Source organism: Salvia splendens, chromosome 12 (assembly GCF_004379255.2).
Source record: "Salvia splendens isolate huo1 chromosome 12, SspV2, whole genome shotgun sequence".
NCBI classification, from domain to species: domain Eukaryota; kingdom Viridiplantae; phylum Streptophyta; class Magnoliopsida; order Lamiales; family Lamiaceae; genus Salvia; species Salvia splendens.
The window spans coordinates 22,936,456-22,949,895 of record NC_056043.1 but is presented as its reverse complement, the minus strand read 5'-3'; the positions used below and the strand labels follow the sequence as shown (position 1 = coordinate 22,949,895).

At 38.1% G+C, this 13,440-nt stretch overlaps 3 protein-coding genes across 3 annotated transcripts; 2 read left to right on the top strand and 1 right to left on the bottom strand.

Moving 5' to 3' along the window:
• Positions 1–3,156: 3,156 nt before the first annotated feature.
• Positions 3,157–5,747, top strand: LOC121757728 (WAT1-related protein At1g44800-like). The gene is given in 8 exon segments (XM_042153228.1): positions 3,157–3,344; positions 3,439–3,501; positions 4,096–4,212; positions 4,488–4,728; positions 4,795–4,896; positions 4,898–4,954; positions 5,263–5,413; positions 5,575–5,747. Coding segments are annotated over 8 exon segments (1,092 nt in total).
• Positions 5,748–8,547: 2,800 nt separating this feature from the next.
• Positions 8,548–10,325, top strand: LOC121758269 (gamma-glutamylcyclotransferase 2-3-like; the record flags this gene model as incomplete). Its single annotated transcript, XM_042153677.1, has 7 exons — positions 8,548–8,631; positions 9,263–9,316; positions 9,414–9,470; positions 9,565–9,607; positions 9,699–9,753; positions 9,929–10,008; positions 10,101–10,325. Coding segments are annotated over 7 exons (453 nt in total), but the record flags the coding sequence as incomplete, so codon positions are not given.
• A 6-nt stretch (positions 10,326–10,331) lies between these two features.
• On the bottom strand, positions 10,332–12,992 carry LOC121758268. The gene is made up of 6 exons (XM_042153676.1): positions 12,627–12,992; positions 12,447–12,552; positions 11,906–12,117; positions 11,778–11,805; positions 11,483–11,591; positions 10,332–10,621 (listed from the first exon to the last, which is right to left on the bottom strand). Exons 1-6 carry the CDS (start codon positions 12,645–12,647, stop codon positions 10,540–10,542), a joined length of 558 nt encoding a protein of 185 aa, XP_042009610.1. The 5' UTR covers positions 12,648–12,992; the 3' UTR covers positions 10,332–10,539.
• Positions 12,993–13,440: the final 448 nt, after the last annotated feature.

The following is a 13,440-nucleotide window of genomic DNA, read 5'->3' as shown; positions in this document are numbered from 1 at the left end:
ATTGATGAGTTAGCAGAATTAGCAACTTAAAAATGTTAGCAAAGGATCACACCTCCTTATTAACATAGCAAATAAAAATTATTAATAGTACTATATAATAAAAATTATTAAAATAAAAAAAATATAAATAATCAACAATTGATGATTGATATGACGGATTTACGACGGTTAATATCTTAATAACGACAAAACTGAGTATCAAAGATTAATAAACCTTCTATTCACCGTCTCTATTCCATTGTATTTTTCATAAATATTTAATTTTGCATTTCTCAATAAATCTTGCCTAAATATGTCCTTGAGGAGCTTTTAAAGTAAATTGTTGAGATGCGTTCTTCTATGTTATCTCAAAGTTGTAGATTCAATATCAATTAGTTTCAATCAATGCTTTCGAAACACCAAATACTCCATATATTTTTGTCCAAATTAAAAAAAAAAGTTATAAGAAATCAATCGTCTCTAATTGCTGATTCAGCAAGGGCCCTAAAATAATGACGTTTCCAAATTATTCAAGTAGATTTCCTTTACGCAATGCCTCCCTTTCGATCGATTCAATGGACAACTCTACGCGCACACCATCACATGATTATGAAAATGGGCATAAATATACCTATTTTTCATCTTTATTCAAATTCCCTATCCGCCAACTTCGCTCACACGTTTATTAATATTTATTTCGCATCTCTTTACAATTATTGAAAATGTATTGACCACTTTCCTGAAAATCTTTTTGCAGAAAACGATACGACAATAAGTCTAATATTCTTTATTGAATTTTCTAAACACCACGGCAATTTTTAATGTCAGTAAATTTTTGTATACTATAGATCAATTAACTTTTCGTTTGTCAATTCGTTGTCATTCCAGTCTGTTAGTAGAGAGAGTCCATTTAATCTATATGAACCCCACACCGACCATTCAGTCTGTATGGACCCACACTGATTGCTCTTACGGCCGATGTGGGACATTGAGTCTATAACACAACCAAATAGAAGAATTTATCCCAAAAGAGTTACCCAGCGGTTGATGGAGATCTAGCTGCCCGTTGCGAAAAACACTCCTGAACCAGCATCCTGCCCAGCGACCCTAAGTCACAGTTAGCGGTCTGCCAAGTCTGACACCGAGAGCAGTCGGCGATCTGCTGACAGTGACTCAAGGGTCCGCTGAGTTTGAGCGGTGCATGCATTCTGCTGTAATTCGCCCCAAGACTTACCTTTTGGAGCTAAAATCATTACCAAACTGAAGAATCAACCCTCAAGCCTATATATTTCTCCCCATTCTACACTACGATACCATCATTCATTCACATCATCTTCCACATTCATTCAGTCCAGTTCAGAGCTCCAAATTCTCCTTAAGATTTCCATCATTCTTCTTGGAGTTTGGAGCAAGACAAGAGAAAAGAACAAATACCGCAAGATGTTAGAGTTTTGTATATTTAAAGCATCTTTCTGAGTGTTTGTATATTGAAAAGCAAAGAAGAAATCAGTTTGAAATTTGTTTGAACAAAAGAGCAGCTTGTGGATTTCCATGGAGAAATTTGAGAATACTCAAGATTGCAAATTAATAGTGAGTGTTGAGAAATAATTTGTATGATTAAATTGGTCATTTTATGCATGTATCTATCCATGTTCTCCATGAAGCAGGGACGGAACTAGCATGGGCCAAGCCGCCGCTCCAGCAGGGGCTTGGCCGGTTTCGGTGCCAGTACCCCCACCATGGCCGCCCCAGTCTGTGTCCAGTGTCCTACGTTTTTTTACTAAGAATGGAGGGAAGATGGAGAGGGAGAGGGAGAGGGAGAGGGAGACGAAAGGGGAAAAGGGAGAATTATAAATTATTTCCGATTAAAGAGCATTGAATTTTCTCATTTACAGTTGTGTTGGGGTCCACTTTTGATTCACATTACTTTTTTTTTTGCTCAAGTTATTTGGGAATACGTATACACATTTGTATGTTTCAGGGAATACATTGTATAAATATAATCAGATTTGCAGACTCTTTGGGAATACATTGCATAATATATAATCGAATTTGCATAGAATAACACGTGTTCTAATGTTTTTGCATTTATAGTTTAATACTTAATTTATATTTTATACAGTATATTATTTTGCATATATGCATAATTCACAATTTATATGTGTCTATTTAATAGTACTAGTACGTAGCATTTAAATAATAAAAATTTGGTTTAATTCTAATTAATTTATTTGAAATTATATATTAAATTATGATTTTTTTATTAAAATATAGTTTTTTTGTATTTTAATAAAACACTTGTTTTAAATATCACCAAAAAACAACATTATCAGATGTGATAATTGATTTTTTTTTAAAAGTTTGTGATTTAATTTTATGATTTCAAATGTTATAAGATTAACTAAAATTTTACTAAATTTTACAATTTGAATGACTATTATCTCATATAAAAATATGTTAAATTTTGTATTCAAAATTCATTATGTATTTAAGTTGTTATCATTTTATAAATTTGTAAAATAAATAAAAAAGGCAAGAATATTGAAATGTCATTTTAAAATAAATATATAAATATATTATTTTTATAATTTCAGCACCGGCTTATTCAATTTTCTGGTTCCGTCCCTGCCATGAAGAGTCATGTATATCATTTATCATTCTTGATTCATGTATTAGACAAAATTCATACTATAGATACTTTTGTAATTTCTACCATTCCATTCAATAAAAATCATATTTACAATATAAGCCAAATATATTCATATAATATTTCTGTCTAAACATTAAAGTACCGCAACAGTATTATTGATTCTCGTGCCCAAAAACATCTCCATGTCTCTCTGTGTATACACTTACATATAGATAATACAATGCTGCTTGTGCAATAATTAATGCTAAAAAAACATGAAAATGATAAGCAATAATTTTATAAGCCAATTTAAGAAAAAGTGTCCACTCGTCATCCACAAAAGGAAATCACATCATCAGCTAGCTACACATTTATTTTCAATCAGAAAGGACCACTATATACCCCTAACCCTAATTAACACAATGGAACCATGCAAAATTTCCTCATTGCCTTTTGTGTGTGTATAAAAGGGCACTCTTCCCATATTTATGCATCCCATGCAAAGAGTGAGAAGAAAGGGACTAGAGAGAGGGAGAGAGTGAGCAAAAATGGGGTGTGAAAGTTTGAACAAAATGAAGCCATATTTGGCTATGATTACACTTCAGTTTGGATATGCAGGAATGCATATTATTTTGTTGCTCTCTTTCAAGAGAGGTTTTAGTCATTGGGTGTTCGTCGTTTATCGCCACGCAGTTGCCACCATCTTTTTTTCTCCATTTGCATACTTTTTTGAGAGGTAAGATTTTCATTCTATGGTACTACTATATATTTTTATTTTCAACTAGTAATTCATAGTAATTATTTTGTGTATGATCTATTCTTCCATGCAGGAAAACAAGGCCCAACATGACGAAATCAATATTCTTCAAGATAATGCTGCTTGGTTTCTTGGAGTAATGCTCTTAAACATATTACTCCTACTAATCAGTTTCACTTATTGTTACACCTCTCTCTCTATCTCTCAATATGCATGTGTTACTTACAAAGTAGTGAAATTTCCTATAGTTTGTTTGATTAATATCTACTGCAAAATGGTAATTTCGTAATTATATATATTGCACCACGTATCATGCGAAAATATTAAAAGATTGAATAGTATATATTTTTGTAGGATGCGTGCAACAGATTATTTTATTTGACTTTCTCATCTTTTCATTGATTGAATCGCATCTTTCCATAAACTCGATTATGTGTTTTCATTTGAAATTGAAAAGTAATACTAATACTTTGTTGCGCCAAACTTTTATGAGTACATCACCCATTCATATTTTTGATCACTGTTAAATTATTAAAATCGATCTCTTTACCATTGTAAACAGATTTAACAGTATGTATTTATCTAAAGATTCTTTACCATATGCTATATAGTACTCCCCTTATTAGAAGTTTTCATTATTATAATATCGTTAACTTTACTGCATCCTAAATTGCTAATATAGTAGTAGTATTTGGAATAATTTCTGAAAACTGAAAAAACAAAATTATAGGCCAGTTTTGGACCAGAACTTGTACGGCGTCGGTATCCAGTATACATCGGCGACATTCGCGGCAGCGACCGTCAATATTCTCCCCGCCGTCACCTTCATTATGGCTGTCTTGTTCAGGTATATACATTCAACTTGATATATATGACCATCAAAATCAAATAATTCTGCAGGAAATTTGTTTAAGAAATTAGAGTATAATATTATGAAGGTAAATAATATTATTATCATTTTTTTAATTAGACGTGACATGCTATGTTTGCAACGATCTATAAAATTCATGTAATAAGTTAATCCATAAAGTTCCTTCAATAAATAAAATGTAGTATTGCATAATCTTTTTAGTGTTGTTTTAAAAAAAACAATAATCCTAAAAGGAAAGAATGGCACTGCAGGATGGAAAAGGTGAATCTGAAAAAAGTGCACAGTGTAGCAAAAGTGATCGGAACGGCGGTGACGGTGGGCGGAGCAATGGTGATGACACTGTACAAAGGCCCCACCGTGAACATCTTGTTCTTGTCTCACGGCGGCAGCCACCACGAAGCCACCAGCAGCTCGGCAGACGAGCACTGGGTCTCCGGCACAATCATGCTGCTCGCTTCTATTGTCGGCTGGGCTGCCTTCTTCATTTTGCAAGTAATATAAGTACTATTATGGAATATTAAATAAAAATAGATTGATATATATGATAAAATTGGGCAGAATAATACATTGAAGGAGTACCCCGCGGAGCTGTCATTGACGGCGTTGATTTGTCTGATGGGAACGGTGGAAGGCGGCATCGTGGCGGCGATAATGGAGCGCCGGCCCGTCCGCCTGGGCTATAGGTTTTGATTCTAGGCTGCTCGCTGCTACATATTCTGTTAGTTTCAATCCTTCTTCAATTTCAACATCATTTCTATCTTGTTATATTCTATAAAAAAAAATTTAAATAAAAAACGCCCTTTGTGGACAGGGGTTTAGGCAGACCCCCTACCCGTGAATAAGCTCAAAATATAATGTTTCCAAAACATGATCTTAGCCCAAAAGTGACTAGGATCCAAAAACAAGAACATGAACATGCAAAACCAGATATCCCACCAGCTATCAAGAACATGAACATGAACATTAATTGCTAATACAATTGGCCTGAAAAATCTTAATTTTGGTGATTAAATTATGCATGTATAGGGACTTATATGCTCAGGAATAGCATATTACTTGCAAAGTGTGGTGAACAAGGCACGAGGTCCAGTGTTTGTAACATCATTTAGCCCTCTCAGCATGATCATCACTGCTATCTTGGGAGCCATTATTCTCTCTGACCAACTCCATGTCGGAAGGTACTATGAGAGTTTTAGAACACAATTGGTAAAAAGAAATAGGACGAAAAAGTGATTTGCATAAAGAAAATAGTTTTATGGGATGGATAATGTAATTAGTAACAAAATCAACAACTGCTACTAGTCAACTGTCTCCAATTTTGACTTACTTTATCGATTTTGGTGATTGGAGCAGTGATCATTGTAAGTGGGCTTTACTGCGTGGTGTGGGGCAAAGCTAAAGAGGATTCCCCTTTGATTGGGAAATCCCAAGAGTTGCCAATTGTGGGAGACATGATTCCTTCAGACAACGGAAGTACCAAAACTACTCAGAAAATCAATTCCTTGGCTTGATCAGCAATGTATAATACTCCTACTATCTTGATTAATGTTCAATCATTCTTGTGTAAGACTTTATTGAAATTGTTCAGTCTTCTGTTTTCAATCTTACTTTCATTAATGTATGTTGATTTCATGTAAAGGTTTGCCCTTTTGTATGTTTAACTCCCTATTTTACCATTCTCTCGCAACATTTCATAAACTACTCCCTCCGTCCATGATTAAATGTCTCATATTTGACTGACTCGGATTTAAGAAATTTAACTTTGTGAAGAAAAGTGGATAGTAAAAGTTAGTGGATTGTGATTCATACTTTTATATATTAATTTTATAATAAAATATGATTAGAATGCGTTAGTAGAATGTGGTGGAGTCCATTTACTAGAAATGGTAAAAGTGAAATGAGACATTTATTGGGACAGACGGAAAAGAAAAAAATGAAACATTTAGAAGGAGGGAGTACTCCATAAGTTAGTGCATGAACAATTATTTGGATTGGATTAGTTTGAACCATTGATACTTAGCATGTGAAAACCTGATGTCTAATGATTATGACGAAAAGTTTACTCCGATTATAACATATCAAATCATTGTTCGATTTGAAAGATTATACTTCCTCTGTTCTTATGTAGTTGAGTCTTATTTTTTTTGGGGTTGTCCTATTGTAGGGGAGTCATTTCTTTTTTGGCAAAAAGCGAACCTATTTCTTCATCCCTCTATCTTTTTCCTTTCATACTTTATTCTCCCTTCACTTACTCACTTTTAACACAATTTTTTAAATCTCATGCTCAAAAATAAACATCCCCAAGGACATCCCGACGGACTTCCCACAATAATAAAAATTCACAAATTCACCAAATTAAATAATTTACGGAATTAAAATTTCGACACAAATACAGAGAAATTTCAACCACTTTATTAAAAAACATACATAGTACAAAAAAACAACATACATAATTATTAAAAAAAATACATAGTTAAAAAAAACCGCCGTCTCACTCCTCGGGTTCCCCGCCGCCAGTACCCTCGTCGCCACTCTTCGCCATGTCTCCCAACCCCAAATCGCGCCGCATTGATGATATCCTTCAGTGACGACTTGTAATTCGGTCGATGTCCGCCATTCAACCATTGCACGTAACAGGGTTTCATGTTGCGCGACGCAGGCGAGTGAGGGGAGCTCGGGATCGTTTTGGGTAGGAGCTGCCGATTGGGCCTCGGCGGACCCGCTGGCGCTTCCACTCGCCATCCGCGCCGCGGACTTTTGCCCCACCGGGCGACGGCGGTGGGTCGACGATGAAGATGTAGGGAACTCTGCCTCGGCGGGGGGAGTTCGTGGGAACTAGCACTGCTATTGTACTCCCTGGAGGCGCTGATCTTCGTCCGCTTCGGCCCGCCAGATTCAACACCCGCAGTAAACTTAGCCGAAGTCTGCACCACATGATACGCATCCCAATATTTGAATTCCCCGAAGCTCGCCGCAGCGTCTTTGAACTGATGGTGAGACAGAAGCTTCACATCCTCGGCATACATGCCGCTGGTTGCCGAGCGGAGGTTGTTTGTGTAAATGCCGGCGAATCGACTGAGCTGCCTCTTCAGCCGCTCCCACTATTTCCGGTATTTCTCTCCGTTGTGAGGCTTCCCCCCTGGCGGTTTGAATTGGAGGTAGCTTTGGCTAATGCGCCATCACATCCTGTCGATATGCTGGTTAGCCCCGATATATGGATCCTCCACTATACTAATCCACGCCTTCGCAAGCGCGATGCACTCCTCTGTGCTCCAGACGGTCCTCTTTTTCCCGCTGGATCCCTTCCCCCCTCAGCGGCCCCCACCTCACCATCGTACCCGCCGCAGGCGAGGTAGTGCCCCGTCCCATGCCCCTCCCTGTCCCCCCGCTCCTTCCTGTCGCCGTTGGTGCGTCCGTGGGAGAATCCCGGATCGGAGATAGCCCCAACTCCTCCATCGACAACGTCTCGATGCCAATGAACTGAGTCTCAAGAGGAGTACTCGGGGGGTTGTGCGTCGACAGTAAATCCATATAGGGGCGATAGACATTGTCCATCGGTGATTGGGGGACCCCTGCATACTCCCCCCGCAGCGACAGGCGAGCCCTGCATCATCCCCGGCATTATCATCCCGGGCATCTGGAGCGGCATCATCCCCGGCATTCCGTGCATCATCCCGGGCATTTGGGGCATCATCCCATACCAAGGCGGGTACTTGTTGTAGTACCCGGGCATCATCCCCGCCGTCATTTGGGGTTGGGGCATCATCCCCGCCATTCCGAACATCGTGGCGGACATTGGGGTACTTCCGCCAACGGGAAAGATCGGTCCCTTTGACTCGCTCGTGGTCGGGGAATCACTATCGTGGTGCTCCATTTATCTTCGAAAGAAAAGTATTTAGAGAGAGAGATACTCGTTAATACAAGTGGGGCGAATGAAATGAAATTCAACGAGCCGTATTTATAGAATTTTCGAAAAAAAAATAATAAAATAATCGGGACGTCCGCGCGGACGTCTGTGGGGTCAACGCAATGGTGGATGTCCCGGGAATGCTGCGGAACTCCGGTGTCCGCAGTGGACGTCCGTATCCGCGTCATCTTTGCACAATGGCGGACGTCCGGCATGCCGGTCGGACGTCCGCCGGGATGGGCACCATTGCGGATGCTCTTATTAAAGCATTCAGTCAGTTATGCTATTCATCCCCTAAATACATGATTCAAGAACTGAACTACTGATTTATGCTTGGTTTTTACAGTTTGTCTATCCCCCAAAATTCATGATTCGCACACTAATTTGTAACTGTTTTTATATATTTTGCAGGAAGCACAGATCACAGAGGAACTCCAGAGTTCCCTGGAAGAACAGTCACGTTGGAAGCTGCAGAGGGCGAAGTATGCGTAAGTTTCTCTCTTCTTTCTTCATTTATGCATTTGAGCCTATGCTTTTAGTCTCTTCTTCTCTGCTTCAGCAATTTTTGTTCAGTATATCGCAGCCTGTACTTTCAATGCCAGTTTTGTAGTATGTGTTGTGTGTGGTTATGAAATCCTGTTATCCTTTTCATGTTTTATTTTCTGACTGGACTGATCTGTTGATGAACCACTGTAATTTCCAAAACAAACAGTTAGTTCTGATAGATATTTTGATTCCTCTCGGCTGTATTTATCTGTGCATTTGAGTGTACGCATAAATCTGATTCGGATCACATTTTAGAGATAGTTTTGCCAACCCTCATTCATCGCGGGATCATGGATAATTGAGTGCTTTCATTCTTTGTATAACAATCTTGAAGCTTTATCTCAGTTTCTGCATTTAACACAGGAGGATTACCTTATTGCCACTGATCATCTTGACTACTTTTGTAGTGATTGCAGCATTTGAAGGAAACCAAACCATGTCATTTCTGTTTGCATCTTTTTCTTACTTCAGTCTTGTGCTTATAATCACATCTATCATCTAAAATTCTGTGAAAACAATGTTACATCATATTCTTTCGCGGTGATATTGAATTTAACTAGTTTATAACAACAGTGGGGAGCTGCGTACAAGATAACCAACAAGGAAGATCAAATAACTGCATTGGAGGTTTGGAGCTTGAAATTTATCAAGATTCTTTTTTGTAAGATCAGTCTTTTTTTTATTTAATCTTCATAAACCATCACATGTACCATGTTGCTTGTAGCATCTCGAGGTGAGGGAGAAGCAGTATGACAAGAAAGTTTATGTAGATTTCTTCACTGTAAGATCATTTTAACTTTCAAAACTTGTCATTGGGATTTCATTTGGGGCGTCTAATGTGTATCAGAGTTTTTTTTTGTTTTAATTTGTTACAGGACGCAAGTTCTTCCACCCCTCTCTGGTCTCTAATGTTATGGTGTAAGTTGCAGAGGTTTACTGATTTATACAGCCAACTATTTCTGTTTGAAAATCTCACATTTCAGATTGTTCAGATATATCGCATCTGCAGACAAGAAGCTGAACCAGAACTATCTGGGACCTGCCTCACTTGAAGAAATCGCCATGTACGCATCTTTCTTGATAATTCAATTCATCTCTCTTTAACAGCAAAGTTTATGTCTCGAGCACCTGTGAAGTAACAAATGTCATTGAATATGGGTTTCGATCCTGATGTTATATGTTGAGATAAGAATGTATGTCTCTATTTTGGTCTCAGTTACTTCTTTCTTAATTCTGCAGTCAAATAGTTAGGGCAAAAGGCCCCTCAGGGCCAAACACAGAGTACCTATTCAAGCTGGAAAATGCCCTTGTCCAAATAGGTAAGATTGGCTCTATGCTTTAGTTTAATTTCATCATAATCTAATGACTGGTTTCATTATTTTTGACATTTTTTTGCGGTTTCTAACCGTAGGATTTGAAGACAAGCATGTTAGAGACCTTGCTGATGAAGTGAGGCAGATACTCTCATTACAAGGGGAGTTGGTTGATTGATTGATTGATTGATGATATGAAACACGAATTAATCTTCTTATAATCCCTTGTATTAAAACTTAATTATTTGCCTAGAATGCTTGCATAAGGATTGCTAGAATGTACGAGATTGCTGGTTGCTAATATTGAGATGCAGAAATTTATACATGAGTTTCAGACATCATAATCATGGCAATGGAGCCTGAATTTCCATCAAATTGTTCACACTTTATATACATTTGACAATGAACGCAGATATATACAGAAGTTGAACATGAAGAAATCAAATAATAGGAACACACATAGAACAATCCAACACTGGCAACCTTTCTTACACATGTACATTAGAGGAAAGTTTTGGCATTCAAAGAAGACAATTCTTATAGGATCTTCAGAGCTGCTTTGCTCGAGTGGTGAACCCCAAGTGTAGCGAGTCTCAGAATAGCACGACCTTTGTATAAACTGAAAAATGGAATTTCAATTGATAAGATCAACTTACTCTCTGAACATCTCAACTGAAATGGCATACAAGATCATGAACCCCCCCTCAAAAGAAAAAGAAACCAAATTTTCACATTCCAATTTACATAAACTGACAAAATGAAATTATAAGAGGTTGCAGTGAAAGAAGACCCATGTTAGTAATTCTTAGGTTACTAGTACCATGTAATTTGCAGTGACAACTTTGTATCTAAAACAAAGAATCTCCTAAAATTAATCAATGGCCACTGAAACATTTATTCATAGATTTTTTTCTCCTTAAAGCTGGTATTTCCTCATTCAACTTCAAACCTCATTTCAGTGGTGAATATTTTTTATACATCATCAGCTAAAGTAAATAGTAATTCTAATTTGACCCAATTTGGATGGTGGTATTTACAATTCCCGTATACCTCGTACTATTACATGAACTGTACGCAAGGATCAACTAAAATCAAATCTAAAAAGTACAAAAAGAAAAACATCTAAACTGCAGTTTGCTATCTTGGTATTATGTTTACTTCGAATTTGAATGATTCTACTTATGGTAGTGATGAATCCAATTATATCAGCCTTATATGCATGCTTTGGGATGTTAGTACTTATGAACAAATTATTCAGTTTGAGGTTAGCCAAATCAGAGCTATGTACAAAGTTAGAACTTCGAACACTACTCGTAAGGGCCAAAGTCAGAGTTAGACATTAGTGCAAGTAAAGTTATAACAGGATGAGTGCTACCAAGTGGGATGTTCCAGAAATGCAGCAGTTTCAGAGGGGTTGATACAAATTACGTATAATGAACATAACTGGCAGTGAAACTGGTCTTAGAATATCGAAACTTACCTCGCTAGGGCAAGCCCCCACATGGCTAGGGTGTAAAATAGCTTTCCAGCATGCCAAATGTCTACCATTTTCTCTAATTTATTCATTCCTTTCAGAGCTTTCATTAGGGCTGCAAGATATAAATACCAATGAGATAGGCACCCAATATGGCAATGCTCGCATGAGGTTGGAGTTGGCAAAGATATTAGCCTTCAGGTCAACAATATATTTTTCATGTGTGTAATTGTGTGCACAGTAGCATCTTTACTGTTTAAAGAGCACCAAATTACTCTTAGAATCAGGAAAATGATCCTACCTTTCTGTAGCTCCAAAGGAGGCAAATTCTGCATTGCCAGAAAAAATAGCATTAATTGTGAAGCTAGACAATATGTAGAGTTATAACAAGATATATAACAGAAAGCGGATCAACGTCAGGTTACAAACCACTGAATTTGGGTTCGCCAAGATGCATCTAGCCAAAAAGGTAGCAACTCCATCCACCACATGCTCCTCAGTTACAAATACATAATTTTCATTGTCAATTCCACTCTTCTCTTCAGTATTTTTAGGGACCATATCATCAGAGACCCAGACCCACCAACTTGGTTCTTCGTGATCCATGTTGATCAAGATTTCTGCGTTCTCCAGATCCGTGCCTGATTACATTACCAAACATTTTTGTAAGATATACTATCATATATGCCACTGATATCGACACGAATCAAAACTTTTTAACAGTTGCATAGATGTATAATCAAGAAACATGAGTTGAACCAGAAACACTTGCAGAAATATTTAGCATACAATCCATAAAACTCCAAATAGATATATTAGTAACATGAGCATGAGGTATCCATTAGTATATTGCAATGGATGGAACTCGCCCCAGCATATCAAGTTAAACATAAATCCTTAGTTTATCAAGAATTCACACGCGTCCCCACACAGACAAACAAATATAAGACTTAAGAAAAATAGGCAAAACCAGATGGCTCATCAAATGGAAATGTGCAGGTAGTGTTTTGACGGAGGAATTCAAGCTCATTCACGAAGCTCTCCGACTGAACAGCATCCAGAATCCGATCATTCAGCTGCAATTCATTAAAAGTTCACACTAATTTCCCCCAATTCGAATAACTTGAAAATAATACTAATAATTACATACATTGGATGGGCAATTATGCATCAACGTAGGTGAACTTGATATCTCCTGCAGAAGATTGAGGTTTTTTCAAGCAATAGACGAAGTCGTTCGTTTTCCGCTCGTATACATTCGATATCAAAATCAGATCTTTCTTTCCATTCTGGCGGTGATGGCTTCGGGCCGTCGTGGTGGAGGTGGTGGTGGCAGCTCTCCACGGCGGTCCATGCCACGTCAGCGACCTCAATCACCGTCTTTGCTACTTCCACTGAAACGTGGCCGACCATATCTTATATCTCGTGATTTTGTAGCTCTGAATTAGGGTTTCTGGCGATAGATGATAATCGTGAATTTGTGTGTTTGGCTGGAGCTGGATCAACATTGATATAATGTTTTATGTTGCTTCTAGTTTTAATTTTGCGATTAGGTACTAATACTATGGGGAAATCCCTAAACACCCCCTCCCATATTATTGAATTAGTGAATTTGATATCCCAACCAACAATTCCGATCTCCTACTCGGACACTTCTACTTCATTCCTATTCCAATACTCAAAACAAAATAAAATAATGTTACAAACATGTAAGTGGTGGTAGGATTTTATAATATTATTTTATTGTGTTGTGAGTGTTGGAGTAGGAATGGACTATGAGTTATGAGAGCATCCGCAGCGGTGGCGAAAGACGCCACCGCCGTCCGCGCCGTTGGCAAGGCGCAGGACCGCCGCCGCTGCAGCCGCGCCGCTGGCACGGCGCTGCTCGATGTATCGAGCACGTCCGTGCCAGCGGACGCACACGTGGCGCGCTCCCATTCGTCAACGGCATAGCCGTTGTGTTT